Source organism: Lynx rufus, unplaced genomic scaffold (genome assembly GCF_022079265.1).
Source record: "Lynx rufus isolate CCGP_SWC_20201006 ecotype Redwood Valley unplaced genomic scaffold, mLynRuf1.p SCAF_9, whole genome shotgun sequence".
Taxonomy (NCBI): Eukaryota; Metazoa; Chordata; class Mammalia; order Carnivora; family Felidae; genus Lynx; species Lynx rufus.
In genome coordinates, this window is record NW_025814897.1 from 89,163,754 (window position 1) to 89,185,014 (window position 21,261).

The 21,261-nt window shown below is 49.6% G+C and overlaps 1 protein-coding gene and 1 long non-coding RNA gene across 11 annotated transcripts in view; one reads left to right on the top strand and one right to left on the bottom strand.

The window, feature by feature from the left end:
* CD44 (CD44 molecule (Indian blood group)) overlaps positions 1-21,261 on the top strand; it is an 87,749-nt gene that overhangs the window by 22,018 nt on the left and 44,470 nt on the right. For all 10 annotated transcript variants that reach the window (XM_047070592.1, XM_047070593.1, XM_047070594.1 and 7 more), the window contains exons 2-3: positions 13,369-13,534; positions 17,686-17,819. In XM_047070592.1, the coding sequence (XP_046926548.1) occupies positions 13,369-13,534; positions 17,686-17,819 (300 nt within the window). The remainder of the gene's footprint in view (positions 1-13,368; positions 13,535-17,685; positions 17,820-21,261) is intronic.
* LOC124504920 (uncharacterized) lies at positions 13,463-14,221 on the bottom strand. Its single transcript, XR_006960548.1, has 2 exons — positions 14,107-14,221; positions 13,463-14,016 (listed from the first exon to the last, which is right to left on the bottom strand). It is a non-coding gene; the product is annotated as an uncharacterized LOC124504920 (long non-coding RNA).

Genomic DNA, 21,261 nt, shown 5'->3' on the forward strand with positions numbered 1-21,261 from the left:
AAGCCCCCCCGCCCCCGCCATGAGGTAGGCATTGCCTTCACTCTACTAGCGAAGAAACGGAGGTTTACAGGTTAAGAAAACATGGCGGGCCTAACATTCCTCAAGAGCCCACGCTGGCTCTTGGAGCCAGGCCTTTCCGAAGTGAAAGGCTTTGAGCATGGCCACCAGGCCATCGTACAGGACCGCGGGGTAAGGTGCCCCAGCACGGGTTCCCAGGAACTGTACAGGGAGGGATGCCCAAGATGCCGGCCGGCCGGGAGGTCTCAGCAGCATCAGACGGCTTGTGGGTAGGCGTCTCACAGCTGCACCGGGACGGGCCGCTCCATCATTTCGTTTGATTTGCCTCCATGAAGTTGAGGCCAGGCCCCGGGAGGGACAGGTGCAGTCCACTTCCAGCAGCTCTGTACCCCAACAGAGCTCTTATCCCAGAAACCAGACCATTCGGTTGCCAACGTCTTTGCCTTCCAAGGTTCCCTTGTCTACCTGACTAAGCCCAAATCCTGGGGATCCTGGAGGCGAAGACGAATTCCAAAGACGAATTTCATCTGGGTGAGGAGGGGGGACAATTGCTGGGTATCTGGTCACACCGAAAGCCCCATAACAAATGAGTAAAATATGTCCATAAGTTTACAGAAAAGCATCAGATGGCACAGACTTCCTGACAAAGCAGCCCCCGTCATTCTCTATCATAGAACCCCTTTTCATTGCCTATGAACCTCTCTTCGTACCTGAAATTGCCTTGTGGCTATATTAATCATTTACCTGTATAGTGTCTGCCTCCCCACTCTAGAAGGTAAGCTCTTTGATAGGAGGAACCTTTTATGTCTCCCTAGCTCCCAGGCGTCCTATCCGGTACATAACGCTTGTCTCTTCTAGAAGGTGTTTTGAAAGGACACCTTGCACCGTGGCCTGGGGATACTAATGGTGATGTGGGAGGCCGGGATTTCATAGGAAGAGGCTCAGTTGTCCTCACCCTGATGTTTTTAGAGCACTTCTCAAATGTCCACCGTGAAAGGAACTCAGGCCTTCACCAGGTCTGGTCTCCTGCCGTGTCCGATCGCCATTTATTTTCAGGAAAATCAAGTCTTATTACCTTTGGCAACTTCCCAGAAGGGTCATTTGTTACTTCCTCCACTTTCAAGCCTCCTGGATCCGTGCATGGGCCATGTTCCTTAAAAGCAGGAAGTTGTGTTTGGCCCATCACAGATGAACATGAAATGGTAAAGATTTTGGTCCAAACCCCCTGGCTTGAGTCAGATTTAAAAGCTTGTCAGAAATAAGTTCTCTGGGGCCTGGCATTCAAGGCTGGCATCTGTTATCCCAGTTGAGATTTCACAGATTGAAAGCCCAGGAAGGGATGTGAATTACAAGCCATTAACTCACAGGGCAATCGTAACGGTACCGATCCTGGAAATCTTTTGGCCCAGATTTTAAAAAAATATGCCCACAGTCCAGCCTCTCCTGTCATAGGGCTTCTGCTTTGGAACATTTGAGTTACTCTTAAAACCATCCGAAGAATAAATAGTAGTAGGCTTCTTGGACTGGGAAGGAGAGTCTCCCTCTTGTGTGCACGCACATGCACACAGCCACCTACACGTCCCTCTTCTCTTCAGCACCTGAGAGACAGAGACAGAGAGAATGAGAAAAGAGAGAGTTTGAGTTATGAAAATGTGAACCGATGATTTCTGAGGCCTCCGAATTCGAAACCGGTGGAAATCATAACCGTCCTTAGCCACTCGCACGACTTGTGTTTGCAGATAAATACTTTTCTGGCTACATCTCTTCCCTGCTGATGTGCTTGAAGAATGAGGGTGATCGAGACACATGATTCTTGTTCTGTCTCAGTCCACCGTCGGTCAGGATTGGTTGTAAGTGAATTATAAGAACAGGGCTATTGGCAACCCAGTGCCACGGCCTACAGATTCCTTTCCTTTCTCATAAATTGCAGCAAACGCCTGGCTATTCCTGGAAAAACTTGCATGCTCACTCAGTCGCATTCGGGTAAGATTTTTCGAGTGACAGGGAAAGAGGCCACTGGAGACTGCAAGGCGCCTGGTGCCCATCGGAATATGATTGGCATCGTCCCTCCTATGGATTGCAGTGGTGCCGTGGGGGTGCTGTGGGGCAAGGAGGTTAAAGCATATCAGTCTAAGGGGTATCTGGACCAGACGCCCTCCGTCATGGGAAGGAATCCAATCTGTCCATCAAGCTTGTCCTCTGCCTGTGGCCCGGAGATGGTCAGCTCTGTCTAGGGCACAGGCTTCCTAAGTCCCAGGGCAGGGCCGATTTTTCTGTGGAATTTTCCCCGTCCCATTTGGTCCGTTGGTAACCCTCTTGGAGGAGCCAGTAGCCCTCATCCACCAGCTCTATTTGCATGGCGCTAGCAAATATTAACCCAGTGGCGCTCAAACCCTCTGGGAAGAGGTATTATCCTGAAACTCACCTGGAACTTCCTGAAGTTAAGCAGCGAGAGAGGCATTTGTGAGGCCGCTAAGAGAGAAGGGACCCGGCTACCTGGTCCTCTGCCCGTACGGCCGCGGACAGGTTTCTTAACCCCTCTGAACCTCAGCGGTCTCATCTGCAATATGGTTTGAGGCTAATAATAGCATGCGTCGCGTATATTTATTGTGGGGGTTAAATGGGACAATCAGTGTGAAGCTTCTAGCACAGATCCCGGCACACGGTAGGTGCTAAATTAGTGTTAATATTACCGGGTTGGCCAGCCAGAGGCTCCGCAGTGGGAGCTGTAGGATCTTGAGTGTCCCAGTCACACCCCAAAGTGCACTTGCATTTCAAGCCCCTGGTGTGGCAATCTTTGTGCCCCAAGAAGAGAGGTGTGGCTCTGGTGAACGGCCTTGACTGACTCACGTCGGAGACCAGGTGTCATTCCCCGGGCTTGACTCCTGCCCTGCCACTTCCACGGTGGGATGTTGGGTCATTTGTGCTCTGAACCTCACTATTTCACCTGCAAACTGGGGGTGATAACTTGACCTCTCAAAGGTGCTCCGGGGGATCACGTGTGTACAATCTCTTACGGCCCCTGGACTAGTGTCTGACTCAGAGTAGCAGCTCTATAAACTCCAGAGCCTTTCCTTTATCACTGGAGAAGATGCTAAAAGAGATAGGCCAGAGGAAGTAAAATCAAAGTTGAAGGTACACTGGCCTTGTGTGGTAATGTTGGACCCCGTGGGCCTAGTGGCGGCCTTGTTCCCCTCCATCTGGATGCTTCCATCTTGAAGGACAACCGTCTCACCTCAGCGTCTGACTCTATAAATCTTGCCAAGTGCACTGTTACCCAGCCCTGCCCCTCTAGAATAGGATTAGAAATTCAGACTTTGTTGCCTCCTCACCATAGGGGAGCACTAGGGACAGTCTTCATGGAGAATTTTAAATTGCAAGGTAATTTTGTTCTTGAGACGGAGGGAGGAAATACAAAAATAATCACGCTAAGCCTGTATCCCTTGTAAAGCATTTTTACACATTTGCATCTCGCTTGGGCTGCAGCCTGTGAGCTGTGAGCCCTGTGCTAAGTACTTAACGCCCCGACTCTGTTTCCATAGCTATCACGAGGAGCGACTAACCGTCTTAAGGCTCCAAATGCTTTGGAGCCCCTGGCACGTTGCAGGCCCTGCTAAGTGGTTATCATTGCCATGACTGGCCTGTACTGCGCTGGTTTCCAGAGTGTTCCACTGAGCCTCCTAGAAAGCACGGTGTGGGGTGTCAGGGCCATTGGTGGGGTGGGGTTGGGGCTGGGCAAGAACGAGGGCCTAGGGTCTGCCCCTCCTCTCTTCACTCCAGCTCCCACTGGGACACCTCTGCCGTCACCCGTCCTAAATATTGTGATTCTGCCTCAAACAGCATGGTAGGGGGCGGTCTGAAAACCGTCACCCTACTCCCCGAGCACTCACCTTTCCCCTTTGCTCGATGACAACCCAAGATGCAAAGGACAGCTCCACAGATAATGGGGGGGGTGGGAACGAGGAGACCTTGGAAACCTGAGCTGAAGTCTGGGTTTTATTCAAACTCTGTAGAACTTTGAGTCCCTGGATCTCTTGCTCCTTGGTTTCTTCATCTGTAAAATGGGTCCACGGTATCTACCCGCTGGGCCTCGCAGGGCTGCTTTGGGATGTGGCAATGCTTCGTAACGGGAGAAGGAAGCCACCCACGTGGCCAGATTACGGAGGCTTGCTTACGCTTTGATTTGTCTGCTCTGCCGGGCTTGCAGCCCAAATGTGGTCTTAATTAATATCGGATTTTTGAGAAGCTATCTGAGAGTTGAATACTCTCCCAGGTGTGCGTATCACTCCTCCCCCTCTCCTCCCACAAGCGCCAAGTATTCCCTAACTGTTTATTTCGTCCTGGGAGGTAAGAAGGCGAGGTGTGAAGCTGGGGGCTAGAGTGAATTGCTCAAGGTCACGCGGCTTATAATTAACAGGACTGAGGCTAGAACCAGTTCCTTCTCCCAGATGGGGGCCCCTCCAGCATGTCAGTGACCGACTAACCACCCTGACATGCAGCTGCCACCTGTGAGCGACAGCCTCAGTCTGTCTCGGCGTTCGTTGGAGTACTTCCCTCGGACTAAATAAGGTCAGCCCGTTCTTCAAAGTACAGGCGACAGACCTGAGCAAAAGCTGTACAAGAATGAGGTGATGTCGCCGGAATTGTCACTGCACCAGGAAAAACCGATCTAGTTACCAAAGCGGGACCCCCCTTTTTTTCCTACTGGCAACAGGAAAAGCCCCATGTGGGCCCCTGAGATGCTTTTTCATTTCATTTACCACATCCTGGGTTTGTGCTAGTCAAATCTGCTAAACTGATACGATCAAAAAAGAAGAAAACACAGGTTTCAAGGCCAGACCTGAGTGTTTCCTGATCGCCATGGCAACGCGCAGGTGTACACACTGTGGTTTCTTTCTTTCTCTCTTCCCGGAGACTCGCTCACCAAAAACCACTTGACCTTCCAGAGATGTATAGTGAGATGACGGTCCTGGGGCACACACTGTCCTTTGCTGGAAAGACTCTGTTGGATCCAGGGTTGGGTGGGAACCTAAACAGGCTTCTTCCACCCCCCACCCCCCACCCCCCCCCGTTTCCCCTGTTCCCATCACCCCACGAGGAGGCAGGGGTGGGGTCTTTCTTCAGACTGGGGCAACAACCCAAGAGCTCCATTGGGTCAGTCGGGGTGGTGGCTGAGAGATCCTTTTGCACTCTCCTCGGACAGAGCGGATGTAATGGGCCCCCATCGGTTCAGTGTTGGCTGCCACGATGGGCTCGATGTTCCATGGACAAGAGGCTGAAAGGTCAGGGGGTACAGCCAGGCGCCAAGAAGTTGGGGTGCGTTTCCTTTCTGAGTGCCAAGAGGTGCACAGCTCAGTTGAAAGCAACCCAGGACACATTCTGGAGGAAATTCTCCGGGTATGATGGTGTATGACTATTTTCTCTGCTCATTAAACCCTCACCCACCTCCGGGGCAATTCCGGGAGAGACTGAGTCACCCAAGACTCATGGTCTGCCCTGGGCGGCCAAAGGCGATTCGGCCACTGAGTGTGATTTTGGCCTCATTCAGAAATGGATCCTGAACAATAGATCCTTTCACCAGGCGCCCATCACATGGGCGTCAGGGGATGGGGGAGAGTGATGTGGGGGCAACAGGAAGCCTGCCAGCTTTCTGGCCTGGCGGGCCTGAGTGGCAGCAGGGGCTCTCACAGCTAGGAGAGTCCTGGATGGAAACTCGTGGGCTTTGAACACATCAAACCGTCAAAGAAATGAAGAACAGAATGGTTTCTTCGTGTCCCATTAAGACAGTGGGTTGTGGCTTCATTGGGAACAGCTTGCTCAGGCCTCTTATAAAACCAATTCAGGAGTAAGAGCACTGGACTAGGAGTCAGGAATCTAGCAGCTATGGACCCCGGGGGCCCGCTTTTCTCAAAGCTCGCTGGGAGACCCTGCTCAGCCATTCTGGATTTTGTTCGCTCTTGTGTCTCAAGAGAATTTGGTGAGAAGCTGTCTGTTGCCCCACCTGGCTTTAAACATAGATGATCCAATGAGCCATAATGCTTTCCAAAAAAATTGGCCTTTTCTAGCCCTGCTTCTATCAGAGTCAGTTCAGTTGGGTTTGTGAGTTGTGTCATCTTTTTTTTTTAGACACGAGCTCAGCCAGTCAGAGGACAGAAACAGAATCCTGGCTCTTTCACGATAAACACTCTGAAAATGCAGCTGCCACTGCCCGGAGGCTTGCATGCCACTTACTCCCAGGAGCTCCGTGGAAGTGGCCGCCATCGGCCTGCAGGGCCATGCTCCTGCTTGATTGGCCTGGCATTTTCGTTTGGTCGGTTGAGATTTCCGGGCTGGGCAGAAGACATCCTCAAAATGTTACCAGGACAGGCTGTGGTCTGGTGTCCCAGCCCTGGGCCAACCCCGAGTCCCAAGATCCTCTCTTCATTTGCCCCGCCTGGTGGACCAGAGGCTGTAAAAGGCAAGGGAAGCCTGAGGCTATGGCTCGGGTTGGATTCTCAGCTCCCAAGGGTTTCATGGGGCAAGCACGGGTAGAATCAGAAAGAGGTGAGCGGCCCACTGTTGGGGAAATCCAGTGAACATGGAGACCTCCGAATCTTCTCCCCGGGGAGAGCGTGTGCATTCCATTAGGGAGGGCTTTCCCGGAAGCTTTACCAGGTTCTTCAGCCAAGGGCCCTGAATCAAGGGACCTCTGATCTTATAATAATATTCCATAAGCTCAAATTCCTCTTTCCAGAGCTCTCTTTTAGGGCTCACCTCTCCGCACTTTAAAAACCACACAGAAGACAGGTGGCTTCCTGTAGTCACAGCATCTGGCCCCTGCACAGGGTGCCAGTCACACCTCAGTGTAATCAACTGGACCGCCCAGTCTGAAACCAAGCCCCTGCTTATGAGCTCCGGTTACTTGCGTCTTCTCTATGAATCAGTTACCTCCTGCCTAAAATGGGGATAATGATGGTGCCAACCACATAGGATTGTGGCGAGAATTACATGAATTCTGAGGTGTAAATGCTGAAAACCTCGCACGCCGGCCCGCTGCTGGCAGTTCTCTGCATGGCCGTGGGAACTGCACAAGGCATCGGGTCCCAGCAACTGGCCCTATTCCCGACTTCAAGAAAAAGCAACTTCCCCAGACACATAGCCAACTCTGGGACCAAATCAGTAGAAAAAAAAATCCTATTCTGCCTTTGGTTTGTAGAACCAAGCGTCTCTGGGCACAGGATGACTGTGTGTCGCCTTCACCTGGGACACAGAAGGGCCGTCACCCTCTCTCGGGAGACCTGACCTCAGAACTGGCCCTATGACAAGGATGCCCATTGTAGACAAAACTTAGACAAAGCCAGCTCCAAAACTGAAAGTTGGTCTCTTGAAACATTTGCTTCTGGGGAAAACAGCAAAGGTTCTCAGAAGCAGATGCTTCGGGTTAAAGACATTTTAAGTGTCCAACAGGGAATTCTCAACAGGGCCCAGCTGGTGAGTCTTGAGATGTCATGTGGGAGATGGACTTGAGAGCTCTTCGTTTTTGCACCTCACAAGTCTCCTTGTCCTGAGTGGTGTTGAGGGTAGGACAGAGTATCCACTCATTCATTCATTCATTCATTCATTTGTTCAACATGTGCCTACTCTGTGCAGTGTTGTGCTGGGTACTGGGGACACAGTGATGAGGGAGAGATACAGTCCCTACTGTCATAAAGAAGTTCCAAAATTCCAGCATCTTGGAATCTCTCATTACTGAAGAGACCCTGAAGATAATAGTTTCTTTTATTCTTTACCTGTTGATGTCATATAGACTTCTCTGAGAAACTAATGGAACCTAGGGATGCTGTCCCACCCAAAACCCTCCATACACACACACACACACACACGCACACACACACACATGCACATACTTGCACACACAGATACATATACACACATAGGCTTGCACACGATTTCGCAGGTTTATAGACACTCCCCCCCGCCCCCAAAGACCAGCTGGTGGATCTGGATGGAAAACCTCTTGTCACTCAGCTCTATCGCTGGTCAGCTGGTCAGCTGGGTGACCACCCCAATTCGCCCCTCAGGAAGTGGACATGTGGAGGACAGCAAGCTAGGGAAACATTACACAATGCTCGACTCAGCAGATGGGGTGATGTTTCTACCACTTGGGGAGAGACTGGGGCAAACCAAGAAGCTATTCGTCTCCAGCCTTGCCGTTTCATTTGGCAAGGTTTTGACATGTGTGGGGCCGATTTTACTAGACAGACCTATTTTCCTTGATCTGTGGCTTAGTGGAAAATATAGGTAAGATTAATAGTGTTAGGGGTCAGCTAGGATTTATGCCAAGAATGGATGTATCCCAGAACCCTGCCTCATTGGCAGTATAGCAGAGGTCGGATCCCTGCCTTTCTCACCTGGATGACCGAGGCAAGTTATTGAACCTATTTGTGCCTCAGTTTCCTTGTCTCTAAAACGGGGTTAGCAATAGTGCCTCCTTCGTAGCGTTTTTGCGAGAATTAAATTGGCTGAAGTAGATAAGCCCTTAATAGGCATGCCATACCGTTGATTCTAATGAAGTCCAAACACCGTATCAAACCCTGAAGGGTTGGGATCTTCAACCCATCGAGGAGAAGACTGAGTGTCAGAGAGGAGAAGGAACTACCTAGCCTTATAACCTGGAATGAGTGACCATGTCAGGATTTGAACCCAGCTGTGGGAGGGTCCTCAATAAGCTGAACTACCAAACCTGCATGTGAGTCTGGTGCCAGGGAGTACGTTAGACAAGAAGGGCATTCCTACCTCTTCCCCTGTGGCAACGAGATCCCTCTCCATGACTCCATGACCTCTCTGACCCTCCTATAGTAACGAGGGTTCTGACGGCCCGGGTGGCATTTCTCCCTCCAGAGAGACTCCTCCCTGAATCTGGAAGTGGCCTTGAACAGTAACCGTTGCCCGTTGGGTCTCTCAGAGGGAGGGACTTGGGACAGTTTACTTATTACATGACACAGGAAATTTATTGGAGACCAGAGGCCTCAACGGAAAACATTCTTGACTTATTTTCAGTTGGAAACGTCTGAGAGATAAAATTGGCCACTCAGCGTTAGCCTTTTGAGTCACAACAGAGCCCTAATCACAGAAGTCTCTGTTTTTCGGGAGAGATGCACACACATCTGGGAAGGGCTGCTTCTCTGCAGGGGTTCGTGTTTCTGGTGTGGGTTAAATGCCACTGCCGCCGATGCTGGAGCCCCATCGGGTGACCTGTGGTCCATGGCTACTCACACCTCAGTCTTGCTCTTAACTTCACTTAAACCTTGGAAATATTCTCAGCTATGCACTGGGAGTCATAGTTGGGAGGTCATAACAAGTTACCTAAATCAGGGTAGGGAGTAGTAGCCTGGTGATTAAGTCCATAGGTGCGCGGTACCAGACTAGTTGGATCTGGAAAGTGGGGATAATAATATCACCTACCTCGTAGGGTTGGGGTTTTTTGTTTGTTTTTTTTTTAATCTTTTTTAACATTCATTTATTATTGAGAGACAGAGCGTGAGCAGGGGAGGGGCAGAGGGAGAGGGAGACAACAGAATCTGAAGCAGGCTCCAGGCTCCGAGCAAGCGGTCAGCACAGAGCCCGACGCGGGGGCTCGAACCTACAAACCACGAGATCGTGACCTGAGCCGAAGTCGGACGCTCGACCGACGGAGCCACCCAGGCGCCCCTTGTAGGACTGTTTTAAGGACAAAATGAGTTCGTGCTCGTAAAGTGTTTAGAGGAGCGTCTGGCATGTGTCTAAGTGCACAATGCATGTTTGCTACTGTCCTTGCTGTCGGTATTATCGGTATTCTTTGGAGTCATAATTTGGGTTTGCATAAGTGTTAAGGAAGCCTGTTGGAAAGTCTTCATCAATCATTAAAGGATACACAGCCCTGACAGCTTAGTCCCTTTAAGGCAAGAGGGACCCAGAGAGGAAGAACTATAAGCCCTCACGGGGATAGTTGGCTTGAAGTGAAGTTTCGGGCACCGATTCTGCAATCCCTAGGTGGCTAAAATCCATCAGGATTAGCAGCTGGACCTTGTCTGTTAGATTAAGGTAAATGGAAGCCGTGGAACTTCCAGTCTGCACAGAATTTCTTCTCTCGGCAGCCCTTTGCTGATCCCTGCTGTGTGGCAGGCCCGTGGACGCCTCCCAGTCGAGGACCACTGAAGGCTGAGTTTACCTGTTTCTTCCCGTCTTGGCTGGAAGGACAGACGCACAAAACCACCTGCACCCCCTGCGCTCCGCCGTGCGGACACACACAGCACATGCGTGTGTTGTCTGGAAGGTCGGGTCGGCAGCCGCATGCGGAACTCAAGGCATTTTATTCAAAAGTCTCAGTTCCTTTTGCATTTGCATGTTCTGGATGCCAGGTGGCAAACTAGAATTAATTTTAATACAACAGAAACTGCCATTCAGCTCCAAACCACCGTCCTTGGTGGTTTATTTTTAACCCGGGAGTGACACGGGCCACCTGGCCAAGTGCTGCCAGGCAGTCGCCCCTCCTGCCGTCTGCTGAAGCCTCCCCCAGGAGCCTCACCTCCAAGGAGTTGGTTGGGAGGCTGTGTTTTACTTTTGTAGGCTGCCGGAAGGGCTGTCACCCCAGCTTCCCCGGTGTGAACGTTGGCTGACAGAGGCCAAAGCTGAAAATGTCAGTGAGAACAAACAATATTTCAAAAGGGCCTTGTGCATTTCCCTCCTCTGTCTTGCCTCATCAGCCAAGTGTTGTGCGAGTGGCTCCAGAAGGACACCAGTCGACCCAGGAAGGAATTAATCACGCAAAAACACATTTCTCCAGTCCACTTAGTTCTGATGCTATTAAGCAGCACCTACGTGCTAATGATACGGAGAGAGAGAGAGAGAGAGAGAAGCAATTGATATCGGCGGATGTCTTTTCAAAGCTCCATTTCTTGTTTCTTCTTTTAGTATTTTCAGGCTCAGGAAAGCTCATACAGAAATGTTATGGTTCCAGACACTGTTCGCCGGTGGTTAGCACCTGCTTCCTGCTCAGAAAGGAGAAAGCGCTTCCTGTCCATCCAGCTCAGTAACACTGATCCTATCTTAGTCCTTACGTAGTCGTCGTTTAGGTGTGCCTCTCCCCCTTAGAGTGCAGATTCGCTCTAGTGACACGAAGGAATCCCAGGGCACACAGCGAAGTGGTTTGGAGGGTGGGTTTGGGTGACACAGACCTGAGCTGGGACTCCAGCCCTGCCGTGTAATAGCTGGGCGACTTTGGGAAGGTGTTTCCATTTCCTGAGCTTCGGTTTCCTTGCCTATAAACACTACAGACATGCATACAATTCACCTCTCAGGGTCTGCGGAAGATAATGTAACATCAAACCCCAAAGGTGCTGGGGGCGTGGGGGGACTCCGCAGGAACAGGCCTCCCCCCCACCCCCACACCCCGACCCCGGGCTACTGGCTCAGAACTGCAGACCAAAGCAACTGAGATTCAGGAAGTCAGCTACAGGCTCCAGACAGAAATGCCTGCTTCCTGGGGCCACTTACGTCTCTGAGCCTCAACTTTCTCATGAATGAACGCGCAGAATCTTCTGACCATCTCTGGAGCAGGCCAAGTGAGAGATGGCGTCTGAGTTAAAGTCAGTGTTGTCTGAAGCCACACCTGGCCCCTGACTAACGATGTGGTGCCTGGCCTGGCACGCGGGCCACCATGCAGTAGGCCCAGAGGAAGGTAAGCTTCCTCAGGAAAGGACAGCCCTCGAGGCTCAAGGAAGTACGCTTCACCAGGACAGCTACAATGACTTAACCTTTCCGCGTTGGAGTTTACTGAAGTGCAGACCGGGGATAATAACAGTCCTAGAAAAATAATGAGTTTTCTCCTAAGGGGATAGAAGCCTTCTGAGATAGTTACACAGGATCAGGGAGAATCAGATAATTTTTCAACTGCTTCTTGAGATTTTAGGTTCACGTCTGCCAAATGCACAGAAGCTCTTGGGTTAAATAATTCTTTAAGCAGCTGGTAGCCATTGGGCCTCTATGTTGAATGCCACTGACTCTTGGGAGCCAGCAACTGATCTTGGCCTTATCTGTCAACACGTTGAAAGTGTGTTTCTTAGGAAATTTTAATGAGTCATTTATTCATTCAGTAAATATTGGTTGAACATCTACTCTCTGGCACACCGTTGTGAGAATTAGAGAAACACTATAAACAGGGAAAAGGCCTTGCTTTTTTTGGAGCCTCCATCACAGGAAGGGTGGATGGATAATAATTAAATGCAAAAATAAATAAACAAGTTGCTGTGGAGGCACAAAAGCAGGGTGAGTGAGGGAGACACCGTGGGCTGGATGACAGTGTTGAGGGAAGTGAGGGGGTGACGTGAAGCCAAACCAAAAATGCCATGATCTAAGGACAGAACATTCCAGACAGAGGGGGTGGCAGATAAAAGTATTCTAAGGTGGCAAAGGGCTCAGTTCCAAAGGAACTGAAGGCAAGCCTTATGGCTGGAGCAGAGTGAGCTACAAAAGGTTAGAGAGGGAGACAGGAGCCAGCTCGTGTAGGTCTTATCAGCCATGATAAGGACATTTATTCTGGGTACGACCAGAAGCCATCGAGGTTGTTAAGTTATGGGAACAATAAATACTACACGATTGGGGGGAAATGCTCATAGTATGAGATTAAGTGGAAAAAAAGACCATCAAATCAAAAACTGTATATTTAGTACGATTTTTACTATGTAAGTACATAAGTAGACACACCCGCATGAGTGCACACATACACACACACACACACACACACACACACTCAGAAAACTGAAAGAAGATACAGCGAAATATTTAAAGTGTTGGCGATAGTTGGTGGCCTTGCTTTTCCTTCCTTACTTCCCTGAATTTTGTCGGGTTTCTACAAGTTATATGACTTTCATAATCAGAAATAAACCCTGTGCTTTTTAAAAACTTGGTTGTAAAGCAATTGATGGAGAGAAAGTAGAGTGACCCTGCTTTACTGTGTCCGATCTCAGCGTTGAGCTGAACGTGTGGGGCTTTGGAAGGCCGTGTGAATGTGGAAGACTCTGGCCAGTAGAGGTTTTTTAAGTGAGTCTTTTTTTAAAGTTTATTTATTTTGAGAGAGAGAGAGAGAGAGAGAGAGAGAGAGAGAGAACCCCAAGCAGGCTCCACACCTTCAGCGCAGAGCCCGATGTGGGGTTCGAAGCCACGAACCATGAGATCGTGACCTGAGCCAAAACCAAGAGTCGGATGCTTAACCGACTGAGCCACCCAGGCGCCCCTTAAATGAGTCTTTTTAACGAATCTACCCTAAAACAAACTTCTTACCCTTTGCACTAATGTATGCAGAAGTATCTAACATTTCTGTTTCATCCACAGATTTGAATATAACCTGCCGATACGCGGGTGTGTTCCACGTGGAGAAAAACGGTCGCTACAGCATCTCAAAGACGGAGGCTGCTGACCTCTGCAAGGCTTTCAACAGCACCCTGCCCACCATGACCGAGATGGAGGCAGCCCTGAGCATCGGGTTTGAGACCTGCAGGTGAGAGGCGAGAGGGGGCGGGGCTTAGAACCCGGAGGCTCCTCCCTGACGGCTGATGGATGGTTGTCTGAAGGGTCGGCCCCACCCATTAATTTGGGCAACTCAACCTGGAACCTGTAGGACAACTGGAATTGAAAGCCCGCTAAAGACACCTTTGTGAATCATAGTGGGGTTGCCCGGAGGAGGCCATTAAGGGTCAAGGGTTGGAATCCTCTTGCCTAAAGTGCTTCCACAGCGCTCTCCCGGCTTTGAAGAAGCATGCAATATCATTGTCGGAACCACAAGAAAACGTAAACCAAATAACAGTGTTTAAAATAAATACGTGCCTGGTGGAGTCCTGGCTCTGCAGACGTGGCTCAAAGCAGAGTTTTTTCCAAACAACTCCCTCTCTGTCTCTCTCTTTCTCTCTCTCTCTTTTTCTCTCTCTGTGTCTCTCCGTCTCCCATTTGTTTGTTTCTCTTCTGTGTTGCTCTGGTTTGAGACTGTAAACGAAAGAGCATGGCAATTATTAAGATAGATTATTACACGTGATTGGGAAGTGGTCAGAGGGACCAGAAGGCCTCCTGAGAGACCTTGTGTGGGACATCACCGCGCTCCATGGACCCTTCTGCTGCAGGACGGTCACAGCAGGCAGTGGCCTTCTGCTTCTGAGTTTCCAATGGCCCTGTGGCGAGTGGTACGCATTGAAAGCTAGCAGCAGTGACAACCACGGTGAAGTGGTTTGGTCTGGTTTGTTTTCACTAGAAGAGTTCTGGGTAAGCCGAACAACCGCTCTGAAGTCTCCACCCAGCCGGCAGCTTCCCCCTGTTTTTGCAATGTATGTCATTAGGTAACACGCTTCCTCTTTCTCATTATACACACACGTACAAACACAGGCTGCTTTTTAAAAGTCAAGCTGCAGGGGCGCCTGGGTGGCTTGGTCGGTTAAGCGTCCGACTTCGGCTCAGGCCATGATCTCACGGTCCGTGAGTTCGAGCCCCGCGTCGGGCTCTGTGCTGACCGCTCAGAGCCTGGAGCCTGTTTCAGATTCTGTGTCTCCCCCTCTCTCTCTGACCCTCCCCTGTTCATGCTCTGTCTCTCTCTGTCTCAAAAATAAATAAATGTTTAAAAAAAATTAAAAATAAATAAATAAAAGTCAAGCTGCAGACGTCTTTATCCAAGCCATGAGATGTGAGTTAAGCACGCCTGTCCGCATCCTTGGCTACAGAGTAACGCCCACATTAGGAGTGGGAGCCCAGACTCTCCTGTTGAAAAGGAAAAGTCTTGACTCCAAAACTGCACCGATAAGGTAGCCACTCACCACGTGTGGCGGGCTCACTGCAATTCAGTAACATTGAACCCTGGTGCTTCGGCGGCTCTGTCGACATTCAAGTGCTCAGCTAGGACGGATGACTGGCACCTGCTCTATTGGGCAACGCAGATGATAGAACATTTCCATTATCGCAGACAGTGCTACGGAGCAGTGCTGCTCTCACAGAAAGGGCAGATGTGCGCAGACATCTGCGTTGCTCTGAGCGAGGTCTGGGAGAATGGGAAAGCGGAGGAAGGAAGAAGCTTCGCTGACTCCCAAACCCCAGCTGTAGGCTGCAATGAAGGAAGGCCAATTAGCAGATCCATTTATTCTGTTCCCCCAGGCTAATTGTTTAAATACAGCCCTGGCTAGGCCAGTAGCCTAAAAAAGTACACTTACGAAGCTGAATTTTGATTGTGAAATACAGGCAAGACATACTTAGGAAACACAGAACTGTTCCCATCTGCTGAAAAGAGGGAGGTTCTTCCCACTCCCACTGGCGAACTGTTGCGCACTTAGGGGTTGGGCGCCCTGCTCCCCACTCGCCCACGTCCCCTCCATGCTCAGACTGCATCCTGGGTCAATCCTATTACTCCAGTGTCTGGAAGAAGCCACTGAGGCTCGGAGGAGTGCCGAGGCTCAAGAAGTGGCCCCAGGGCCACATTGTGTGCGTGGGGAGGAGTCCAGATCCCAGTCCTGCTTCTTCGCCTGAGCCCAGGGCCAGAATTTAACGACCCTCCCCAAGGGCGGACTGCAAGGGGGACGAAGCAAGGTGCATGGATTTGCTGAGCATTTCTTTCCTCCCTGTGAACAGCAGCCTGCTGGGGCAGTATACACACATTTAAATTTTAACATCCCAGCTCATGTACGGTGGGATGCATAAAAGTGGCAGTTGGAATGAGGTGGCAACAACTCAGGAATAACTTACAAAGGGAATGCAGATTCTAGAATGTCAGTATTACACAGATCTCCTGAATGTGATGGGGGTGGGGTGGGGAGTAGGCTCACCAAGGATATTGTTAATTAAATTAAAACAAGAGCGAATATTGTAAATTAAAACAAGAAAGAAAGAAAGAAAGAAAGAAAGAAAGAAAGAAAGAAAGAAGGGAGGGAGGGAGGAAGGAAAGAGAGAGGAAAGAAAGAAAAGAAAAGAAAAGAAAAGAAAAGAAAAGAAAAGAAAAGAAAAGAAAAGAAAAGAAAGAAAGGAAAGAAAAGAAAGAAAGAGGGATGCCTGGGTGGCTCAGTCAGTGAAGCATCCGACCTCGGCTCAGGTCATGATCTCACAGTTGGTGAGTTCGAGCCCCGCATGGGGCTCTGCACTGTCAGAACAGAACCTGCTTGGGATCCTCTGTCTGCCTCTCTTTCTGCCCCTCCCCTGTGCGCTCTCTCTCTCTCTCTCTCTCTCTCTCAAAAATAAATAAACACCCCCCAAATTTTTTTAATTAAAAATAAAAAAGAAAGAAAAAGAAAAACCAAAGGGGCCTAAGAAACCTATCCTTCCACCCGGAGCAGGTATTAAATGTTGCAAAACACATTTCCATAATTTCGCTCCGGTAGCTATGAATCAGATATCTGCCACAGGACAGGTGGCAAGTCTCATAGGCTCCCATAAAACCTTAGCAGCCGCTCTCTTCTGTGTGCCCCGCCCTGATTAGTAGCCGTTCCCAGATATATGGAAACTTGTTAACATTTAATTGCTCTCCCTCTGCCCACCAAGCTCAGGAGTCTTTGGAGAAACCAGTCTGTCCTTTCAGATGGGGAATTAGTCATGCGCTACAGTTGCAACATAGACCTAATGAGCTCTATGTGCTTAGACATTTCAAATTCATGGCCATTTCCGTGGGTCTTGCAGGGCTATGCGCTATGTGCTGTTGCCTCTGGCAGGAAAGATTAAAAGGATCTACGCTGTGCGTTTTAGCCAGCATTGCAGTTTCAGAAACTTGCTGGATTTAACTTCACCCTCTTTGTCCTACCTCCCCCGCCCCGCCGCCACCCTCTTCTCAGCCCACATCTCATTTTGAGGCATTTTCCCTTCCGGACAGATTGTGTAGTGAGTATTCAGCTTCTGCGATGCGGATCCAAGAGGCCCGGGTGCTGTCTGTTGCATCCAAAGGGGCCTCCAGCTCTGACCTGCTCCCCTGCTCCTGGAAACATCCTGGTAGGGGCAGAGGGGCCTTATGCACTTCTCTGACTGTGCTGCCTCTGGAAAATTCCCGAGCTAAATGAGGCACCGCTATCTACTTACTTAATCACTATTACTCCCATTTTAATGACAGTCAATTTACTTCCACTGGCAATGAAATTATGCCTGGGATGCTCGTGAGGCAAAATGTACTGTGTTCCTAGCATATAAACAGGGCTTTGTGTTTGCAGTAATGGAGTCTGGAGCAAGGGAATCACAGGAAGAGGTGAGGCGGGGAAGGAAGGGGTGAGGGTGGGGGAAATAGGCAGTTTTGACATTCGAGGGCTGATGCGAAGAGCCACCTCGTCCCATCCTTTGGGAGCTGGTGATTTGATGTGTTTCCTGGAAAATGGGAAGGTGATGGAGAGCCGGAGTGGAACTCACATCATATAAAGTGGTCATTCTTCCCTCTTCGGCGACTCAGGCTTCCCTCCGCCTGTTCAAACGGACTTGCTGCTGCTGCCCACAGATTTTATCTGAAAACAGGTTTTTCCTTCCTGCCTCTTTCTTTTTTAAAGCTCTGTATAGAGCTCTAAATAAAATCAGCGGTGTCGATCCCCTCCATTCTCCCTCTGCTGTTGTTTTTGGATTTCGGACAACTCAGTTGTTGAAACGTCTGCCGTCCCCAGGGGTGACGTCCGCCTTGCAGGTGGATGACCTCTTGCTTGTCTCTTGCAGGTACGGGTTCATCGAAGGCCACGTGGTGATCCCCCGTATTCACCCCAACTCCATCTGTGCCGCAAACAACACCGGGGTGTACATCCTCACATCCAACACCTCCCAGTATGACACGTACTGCTTTAATGCTTCAGGTTGGTTCCGAGTGGATGTCTCTGCGCTTGGGGTTGCTTCGGGCATGCGGGCCTTCGGCAGTGTAGCTGACAGTAATTCAGTCTTGGCTGAAGTTGGGGGGGGGGGTGGTTCATGTGGCTTCCCCTCACATAACAGATGCTCACTGAGTATCTCCACAGCAGAGACAAGATGCCTATCTCCAGGGTGCTGACTTTCTAGGCAGGGAGGCCAACAGGAAACAGAGAGATAGTAAATACCTTAAGTGATGGGAGAGAGTGGCGAGTGCTCTAAAAAGGAAAGCAGAGCGGGAAGCTTCAGAGTCCTAGGGGAGCTTTGGTCTGAGAAGGTGGCCAGGGAAGGTGCCTGTGAGGAGGTGCATTTGGGGGAGCCCCAGCTGGAGTCAGGGAGGAAAGCCAGGGGCAGGGGGGACAGCCAGTGCAAAGCCAGGTGTTGGGGAGCATGGTGGCTTATTCTGAGGACGCCAAGGTGGCCAGGGTGGATAAAGCCCCGCTAGCAGAAGCGAGAATGCCAAGGAATGAAGTCAGGGGGGTAGACAGGGGCCAGATCACACAGGGCCCTGTAGGCCATGATAGAGAATGTGGATTTTACTAGGTTCACGTGATGGAAAGTCATTGCGGGGTTTTGAATAAAGAAGCGACATGAATCTAATGAGAGCGTTGGTGTATGAGCCAAATGGCTTAGCTCAGAGGTATTTATTATATGTTGGGGCTGTAGAGAAAGCGGGGAGGATATACTGTAAGCCTTTGACCTTCTTGAGTTTCCTTTCCCAACAATCGAGAGCCTGACAACTGGAGAATAAGAGCGCCAAGCTACGACGTGCACGCTGGGCTGCTGGCCAGGCCCCTCTCCCTGTCTAAGGGACCTCCTTCCAACCACTGGCCTAGAAACATGCTCATAAGTCTAATTCAGGCTCCAGCAAAATTCAAAAATTCCATGCATCGTGTATTTTCAGCGTCTTTTGAGAAGGGTCAAAAACGTAAATGTCAAATTTTGAATGCCGACAATCAAACATTGATCGATTACTTACTTCTCAGACTGGGCCTTCTGTCCCTTAGGAAGGTTTTAGATTATGTGAAAGGAAGATGGAACCACAAGATAAACCCGATAAACACGTCTTCCTGGCATATCGGTTCTCCTTAAAGATGGGAAGGAGGGCTGAGTTAAATTAGCTGGACAGTGGTTAAAGACAGTATCTGTCGGAGACAAATACAGATTATTATACGATGACTGAAGACGTTGTTTGCATGAGACAAACACAGATGTCATATATAGTAGTAGAATATCAAATCTGCATGGATTTTTAAGTGCAAGTGGAAGCATCAAAATAATTGTGAGATTACATCAGTAGCTTCACTCTCCGGCCACCCACGGTGGCATGACCAGTCGGGATCCGAGTGGGAAGTCGGAAGGAGAAGTCTAGACTTTAGGAGAAAGAGAAAGTTTCAGGGTTGAATAGTTGAAATGGGGTGTGTGAAGCCAGTAAAATTATGTCAAATACATGCAGGTCCCTAAGCCTGTGGGAGGGACCCTCAAAACACAGAGGAGAGGACCGAAGAGTGTTTTCTCTTCCCTGGTATATGAGCGAAGGGTGCGAATGAAGTTCAACCAAAAAGAGGAGAGTCCAAATGAGGCTAAACAGTACATGGCCGATACCCCGTTCCCACACTCAAACCCACACCGTCCGTCTGATGACACGACAGTGAGAAAACCCACGTGCAAATAAAGGAGAAATAGACACAAAGCCACATGTGGCCTAGCTAGCTTATTTTCTTGCCAGAGGTCAGAGGAGGGCTTTGGGAAGACGTTGTGTTTTAGACGAAGGAGTTGGTCACATGGGACAGGGCTGCCATGGGACTGCATACTCCAGAGTCTCTGGGTCCTGCCTGTTTCTTCTCCCACCGAATCTTGTCAAGTGAGGGTATGCCATAGATTATGTTGTTGCGTATCCACATTGTCTCACCTGTTTGACGAGTTAGTATCGCTTGCTGGAAAGAACCTGAATTCAAAAGGCTAGAAGCTCGCACTGTTTTATTGCCTGGAATTGCAGCCATCTAGACAAGTTACTACGGAGACTTCTCTCCCTGCCCTTATTTTTGCCTGTAAGGATGGGCCTATCCTCAGAGAAGGGAGTGAACAGTACTAATCAACTTTCCTCTTCTTTGCGGGGGAGGCGGTAGTCCAGCTGAAAAGTTGGAGAAGTTCAGGGAGTGTGTGCATACGAAAATGGTTGTAGCAAAGTAGTCAAGGTTAAGGGGAAGATTTCCTCTTCTCTTATCCAAATTTACTTAATGTAGATAGGCTGCTTTTATACGTTTTTCTTTAAGTTTTTTGTTGTTGTTTTGTTTTTAAATGTTTATTTATTTTGAGAGAGAGAGAGGGCATGAGTTGGGGAGGGGCAGAGAGAGAGGGAGACAGACAATCTCAAGCAAGCTCCAAGCTGTCAGCACAGAGCCCGATGTGGGGCTCGATCCCACAAACCTCGAGATCATGACCTGAGCTGAAATCAAGAGTGGGACACTTCACCGAATGAGCTACCCAGGCGGCCCAGTTTTCCTTTACATTTTAAAAAGAGTATTTATCGATCCACTATATGTACCCAGTACTCTGCTGGGCAAGTCGAGTGAGAAAGAACCAGTGGCCATATTTCTTGTCTTGGGAGGTTCTTTCGTTGAAGCGATGAAACAAAACAAAGCAAAAAAGAAGCTGGAGAAGATTGTTTATCTCAGGAGAAAGTCTAAATGTCTTGGTTTAGAGTCAGATGAAAGAGGGGCTAAGGGGACTTTGGGTCTTGATAACCTTCTGTTCTATGCAGGGATCTCATTGGAAAGGCCCTTGAATCCAGCTTAGCTGGAGAGTTGCCAGCAGCTAGTCAAGACCCAGTGATGTGATCCCCCACAAGACCCTTTTGGTCTACAGGGACCAAATCCAGCTCAATCTTAGCAGATCGCTTCCGTGTGCTAACCGTTTCAGCAGCAGTTTTGTCAAAGGTGGCCTGTGGGTTACAAATGAAAATAAGGCAGACCCTGGGAAGGCTGCACGATTCTTATTTTTATCGCCTTCTCTCTCAGGAAGGCCCAGCACGAGCATGGGGACTTTTGTGTTAACAGCCCAGAGAACTGACTTGAGTTGGTCCATTTTTTAAGTTTGCCTCCAGTAAAACACCCCATTCTTTTTTGAAGGAGGGATTTAGGAGAAGATTCTACATCCCTCTGTCTCTCCGCTCTTTCATCCATTCGACAAGTACTTACTGGATATCTAGAGTCTATCAGGCATTGAGGAAGATGTCTTTCTACCTGGCACTGAGTCATTGGCCGGATGGAATAATTAACATTTCTCTTGGCTGTTTTGCTGCAGTGGAGGCAAAGTTTAGAGAGGCAGCCCACCAGGGAGCCCACCCCAGAGTCTTTCTAACGACCCCTTGGGTTCAGGAAAGGCCCACCA